The following is a 5,953-nucleotide window of genomic DNA, read 5'->3' as shown; positions in this document are numbered from 1 at the left end:
GTGGGGTGGAGCGGGAGTGGGCGGGGGGGGGGGGGGTTCAGTTTTTCCTTCTTTCTGTCCAAGCGTCTTTCTCCACCAGTGAATGCTCTCTCACACACATGGGCATGAAGCCGTGGGCCAGCTGGTGGGGATTTTCAACCCGAAACCGATCGCTTTTCCGACTCCGTTCGACCGATCGGGCTACGGACGTACGAGCGAGCCCCCTTTCTTACGGGGCCGATGTATATATACCGGTGCGCACACGGTTTTCAAATCAGTACCTACTTCGGTCTCGCTTGTTCTATACACTTTTTGCTCACAATGCGAATGGTATGTGCATCTGAAGAAGAAACATCAAAGGATTACTCGTCGGTTAACCAAGGATATCCAGGAGGCGATCACCACGAAAGGCGGATCTACAAAACCAGTTCAGTGAACGTCCACAGCAATGGATACGAAAAGCAAAACGAACAAACAAAAGTGCTCAGTGCCCGAGAGACAGTTGCAAAATGGTTCCGTACGAGGAGTTGTTGAGTTTTGGGGATGTTGGATGAAATTTAAGTGATTCAAGTAATGTGTTTTAATAGAAACGCATTAACTCCGTTTTGGTAGTCTGTTTGAAAATATTCAATTTGAACATCCTGGCTGTGAGAGAGTTTGAAAGTGTTGCTTTTCGTACTCCTGATCGTACAGTGATCACGTCTGCGTAGTGTTCACAAGAACTTTCACGAGAACAGTGATGTGAGCTGGAAGTGGTTTTGGTGCCGTCCGTGTGATTTCCTCCGATATTCCTGTTCCGGCTCCAAGGTAGCAATTGCAGGTTGATGATCGTCCCCTTTCCACGTCTTTACTTGCAGATTATTGTTCCTTGTTGTCTTGCCCTTATGGTGGCACTAGTCACATGCGAGGGTACTGTTGCAGAGGACACGAAGGCGGAGGAAACCCAAGTAGAGGCGAAGGAATCGCAGAATGTGGAGAAGCGCGGACTGCACTCTTCCTTTGGCGATTTCGGCCATGACTTCGGTGGACACGATGACCATCATCACCACGAGCACATCAAGACGGTCACGATCGAGAAGAAGGTCCCGGTGCCGTACACCGTGGAGAAGCACGTCCCGTACACGGTAGAGAAGAAGGTACCGTACGAGGTGAAGGTACCGATCCCGCAGCCCTACATCGTCGAGAAGAAGGTTCCGGTGCACGTGAAGGAGGTGGTGAAATACCCAGTCCATGTGCCGGCCCCATACACCGTGGAGAAGAAGGTCCCGTACGAGGTGAAGTATCCCGTCGACAAGCCGTACGAGGTGAAGGTGCACGTACCGCAACCGTACACCGTCGAGAAGAAGGTCCCGTACGAGGTGAAGGTGCACGTACCCGTCCCGTACACGGTCGAGAAGAAGATCCCGTACGAGGTGAAGTATGAGGTGCCCGTCCCGAAACCGTACACCGTCATCAAGAAGGTGCCGTACGAGGTGAAGGTCCCAGTCGACAAGCCGTACAAGGTGGAGGTCCCGAAACCGTACCCAGTGGAGGTGCCGAAACCGTACCCAGTCGTCGTGGAGAAGAAGGTCCCGTACGAGGTGAAGGTCCCAGTTGATAAGCCGTACAAGGTGGAGGTGCCCAAACCATACAAGGTGGAAGTGAAGGTACCGTACCCGGCGCCCTACACCGTCGAAAAGAAGGTGCCGTACACGGTCGAGAAGCCGATCCCGTACGAGGTGAAGGTACCGATCGATAAGCCGTACCCAGTGTACAAGGAGGTGAAGGTTCCGGTCGAGAAGGAGGTCCCGTACCCCGTGAAGGTCCCAGTCCATGTACCAGTCCATGTTCACAAAGAAGAACACCATGATCATTCGTATGAACATCACGATCTGCACTAAATGCGCTATTCTACCATCCTTCCCATCCCGAGGTTCCGGGAACCACCGGTGGAGGCATGTTCCTTCCCGGAGGACTTCTGGACCTGGGGACCACTTGTTGTCTAGTTAGTTGTTGATCGTTCATTATCGCTCATATGCCAGGTGGACGCAATGAAAATAATGGTTCCTGTCGTACGTTAACACACGTCCTCCGTCCCATTCTCATATAGAAACGTCTTGTTTTCGCCCCCTCATAATACCTAAGACCGAGATGTACATGTTAGAAGTTTATTTCATTACGTTTTCATCCACGACCCCCCCAACACACACACACAATCCCGAGGGAGTTGGTGCGTTGTGCGCGGTGATGCGCAATGTTCGTGAGCGCCACCACAACGACCATCTTCATTATGTTTTATGTTTTAACGATCGACCATTGCGATTTAGAGTTTAGAGGTGGAGACGCGGTGGTGACGATCCACACCCGGCGATGTGCCAACCGGCGCTGATGATCCCGCGCTACTGTTCCGAGGATAAATCTCGCCCTATACAGGTCGGGTGGGTTTTGGCGCCCCCGCGTATCGTGCCCTGTGCTCCCGTGGCGCTCCCACGCGTTGTTGAGTTTTCATCGTAATGTTTCCTGTTTAACCAAAGGCATGTTTTCTTTTTGTTTGTTTGTTTTCGCGATCGCCGACAGAGAAGTGAAAGGCAAAATAGCATCTTTTGTTTGTTACCAGCTTTATGTTTTTTTTTATTGTTTATTCAAAGTTTTTCGTTAATATTGATGATGTAAAAATTGGATGTTTCGCCAAAACAACTGCATACCACAAATGGATCAGTTTCACACTTTCAGATGGAAAAATTGGATAAAAAAATATCCCAAGAAAGGAAGGATAACGAAAGCCAGACAGCTGAGAGATAAAGATATAGACCAGGAGCAAAAACAAAACCCAACTCAAGCGAAACCGAGTGTTATCGATCGATGTGATATGTTTGAAATAAAAACAAAATGATGAAAAAGAAAATGATTGCTAATGTTAGCCCACTGAAGATACCGTGAAGATGTGAGAAAACGAACGAAGTGAATGGTAAGTGTAGAAGAAAGCCCCCGTCATTAGGCAGTACAATGGCAAAACAATCCAATTCACCCAATGCATTAAACAAATATTTCCCTCATATTGGGCCTTTGCTATCACAGCTTTGCTGGGTGCGTGATATTGGGTGGTGTTTATTTTCGTAAGATCATCGTTGAGCATAGTTGATTGGCTCTACGCGGAAGACGATCGACCCGAACACCCGGTCGGGTGTAATAATAATAGTAAATCGATCGAGGCTTGGCACACCGCAACTTTCTTCACCTCGGGAGCCTGTTTGCAAACACAATCAACCACGCCGAAATTCACTTTCATAAGGCGTGAATGGATAAAGCGCAACAAAGACGAAGACATTGCTTTTATTTTCTTTCATCCCCATCTTCAGTATGGAAATGATCGAAAGGAGATCAAAACGATCGGAAAGGTGTGCACTCGCGTGAGTATCATTTGAATTCCAATAACAGCACAAAAAAATCTCCTTTGCACTCCATTACGTAAGGTTTATAATGGTGGCGCGGTGCGAAACGTCCGCCGAAGCGATCGACCTACTGACGGCTTTTGCTCGAGATTTCCATTTCGCGGTGGATGAACCACGGCCCTGCCTTCCACTGCAACCGCGAGATGAACGAAAGGGAACGTGCTTAAAACAACTCAAGTCCGAGTGCACTTGTAATGCAACATTAGGGCCGTATGGAGTCATGTCACTACCGTAAGACCGTTCAGCATTCCTTTCGCTTGGCGTTTTCTTTCGTTTGTCCAACCTTTCCAACGAGATAATGCAATGATTGGAATAATGATGAAGATAATAATAATAATAAACAACCATAAAACGAAGGTGTAAACCACCCGGTAGCCCCCAAGGGCGCCGTATGTTGGCGCAGTGAAAGAAAGCATCGCATGCGGGCATATGCTGTAACCGCACACGCGACGACCAGCCCCAGTCCACCCCGTCCACCCCCTGGGTTGAAAGTCGATGGCGAAGAAAGGAAAACAAAGCTACGACGCTCGAGACAGCGCCCCCACCTGTGGTTGTTAGATTACGGTTCGAGCTTTCCGGGACCGAAAATGCGATGAGCTTTTCTGCGTGAAAAACCACCCCTACCCCCGAGGTGAGATAATCCGGCAAAGGGTGATCGAGGGCACCCCCTTTTGGTGGTGTGCCGTAAATGGAGGATCAGTTTCGAGGGGTTGTTAGAGTGGGTGGCATTATGGTATGCTTACTTTGTTCATGGTACCCGGGCCATATGTGCGGTGGCTTCTCTTGTCTGAGCCTGAGGAGAAGCGTGTAGCTAATTACGCATTTCTCACATAACGACGAATGTCGCTGTAACCTGCTGGCGGATTTCTTTTACTTCGGCGTGTTTGTTATATTGTATTTATTTTATTTATTCCCCATCCGGGCAGGGTTTTGCATTTGAGTTCCAGCGAAAAAAAGAGAAATGATCGCAATGGTTATGTGCAGTGTGGTATGGGTTGAAGGTATTCCTTCAATTAAGCGTAGTCCCTTTTAATTAATTGATTTTTTTAGTGGTTCAGGTTGAGCGGTGCAGTAAGATTGAAAGTTGATTTAAACTTGGAAAATAAAGAGATAGGTAATTTCGAGCCATAAATGTATGATCATGGTACAAAATGAAAAGAAAAAATATCATATGAATATTTAGTGATCATGAGCCGATTTTTTCAAAATATTCAGAGATCTTCAATGATCTTGAGATTATTGGATTGATGTGTCCTGATTTTACACATTTTTTAAGGTTTTTGAGCTTCTGATCTAAGAACTTTTGTACAAATGAAATAACCCAAATACTGCTAGCGTTCAATTGCGAAGAGTAATGGAACAGAAGCTCTTTAATTATTCGATTTTTTAATTCGTAGATTTATTCAGATAGGGATCCTTAAATCATAAAGGGTTCGTCTGCGAGAATTGAGTAATAGTGAAGGCTTCATAAATCTTTGTAGAATTCTGCATGTTCAGAGTAGAAATTTCGCTGTTGCTGGAAAATTTAATTTATAACGTTGTGTTCTTCTGAGGTTTTTCTGAAAATAACCAACACATATGATGAATTTGTAATAAAAATTTATTAGACTAAGTACCCCATTGCTCAATAGGCGCACAATTGCTAAGTGTACTTTACAAAAGCAGGTGAAATGAATTGTAAATTAAGAAAGGGTAAAATAAACTATCACTTTTTAATTAAAGTATATAATTTACGGGGTTTTCGGCAATGAAACCCTTCTAACTAACCCATTCAGCATACAAAATTATTATCTATTGCGCAATTAATTGATTTAACTATACGTTTTCTACCTATGGGTGATTGTTTCGTGAAGCCGTCGAACGAAATGTTTCATAATTATTTTTATCGAGCTAATAAAAATAATTCCACACCGCCAAGAATAACAACCACCCCTACGCACGAGCCACAAACCATTTCTGTTGGCCCTTCTTATGACCCTTCAAATCATCATCCGTCAAATGTCTTTTTTTATGTAACGCCCATGTTCGACGGAGTTTAACATTTTTTTTGCTTTACGCACACGCACTCGACACATTTCACGTGAAACATGAAAAAGGTGGAAACATGGCCCGTTGGCTTGCCGTGAAAAACGGGGAAAACCCCAGGCAAGCGAGAAATGGTGCTACATTTTGCAAGTTATGCTTAGCAATACGTTAGCAAACAGAACACAAAAGAAAGAAGCGAAAAAAACGGTAGCGCGTGCACATTCCACGGATGGTTGATGTACACGCGTTTGTCACCGTTGGGCTGTTTGTTGGTGCATTTCTGTTCCGCCAAAGAAACGCACCGGTCCCTATGCGATGGCACACGCCCTCGTACGAAGTCATTTATCGTTAGTTTTCAGATCGCCAACCATTTGGGTTCGTGTGCGGTTGACGCTGGAAGGGATTCCCATTTTACCTGTTACCATTAAGCGAAATTATCCCTTGCGTTCCCTTACAGGACAGAAAGAAGCGCCCCGAAAACAGCGGTGCGATAAGAGGAAAAGTTACATCAAAGCGTA

The 5,953-nt window shown here is 45.9% G+C and overlaps 1 protein-coding gene across 1 annotated transcript; it reads left to right on the top strand.

The window, feature by feature from the left end:
* The first annotated feature begins 300 nt into the window (after positions 1-300).
* On the top strand, positions 301-1,859 carry LOC128302479 (skin secretory protein xP2-like). Its single transcript, XM_053039314.1, has 2 exons — positions 301-309; positions 837-1,859. Exons 1-2 carry the CDS (start codon positions 301-303, stop codon positions 1,857-1,859), a joined length of 1,032 nt encoding a protein of 343 aa, XP_052895274.1.
* The last annotated feature ends 4,094 nt before the right edge of the window (positions 1,860-5,953 follow it).

This window comes from Anopheles moucheti, chromosome 3 (genome assembly GCF_943734755.1).
Source record: "Anopheles moucheti chromosome 3, idAnoMoucSN_F20_07, whole genome shotgun sequence".
Classification (NCBI taxonomy): Eukaryota; Metazoa; Arthropoda; class Insecta; order Diptera; family Culicidae; genus Anopheles; species Anopheles moucheti.
The sequence above is the reverse complement of the archived record's forward strand: the minus strand, read 5'-3'. Positions and strand labels throughout refer to the sequence as shown.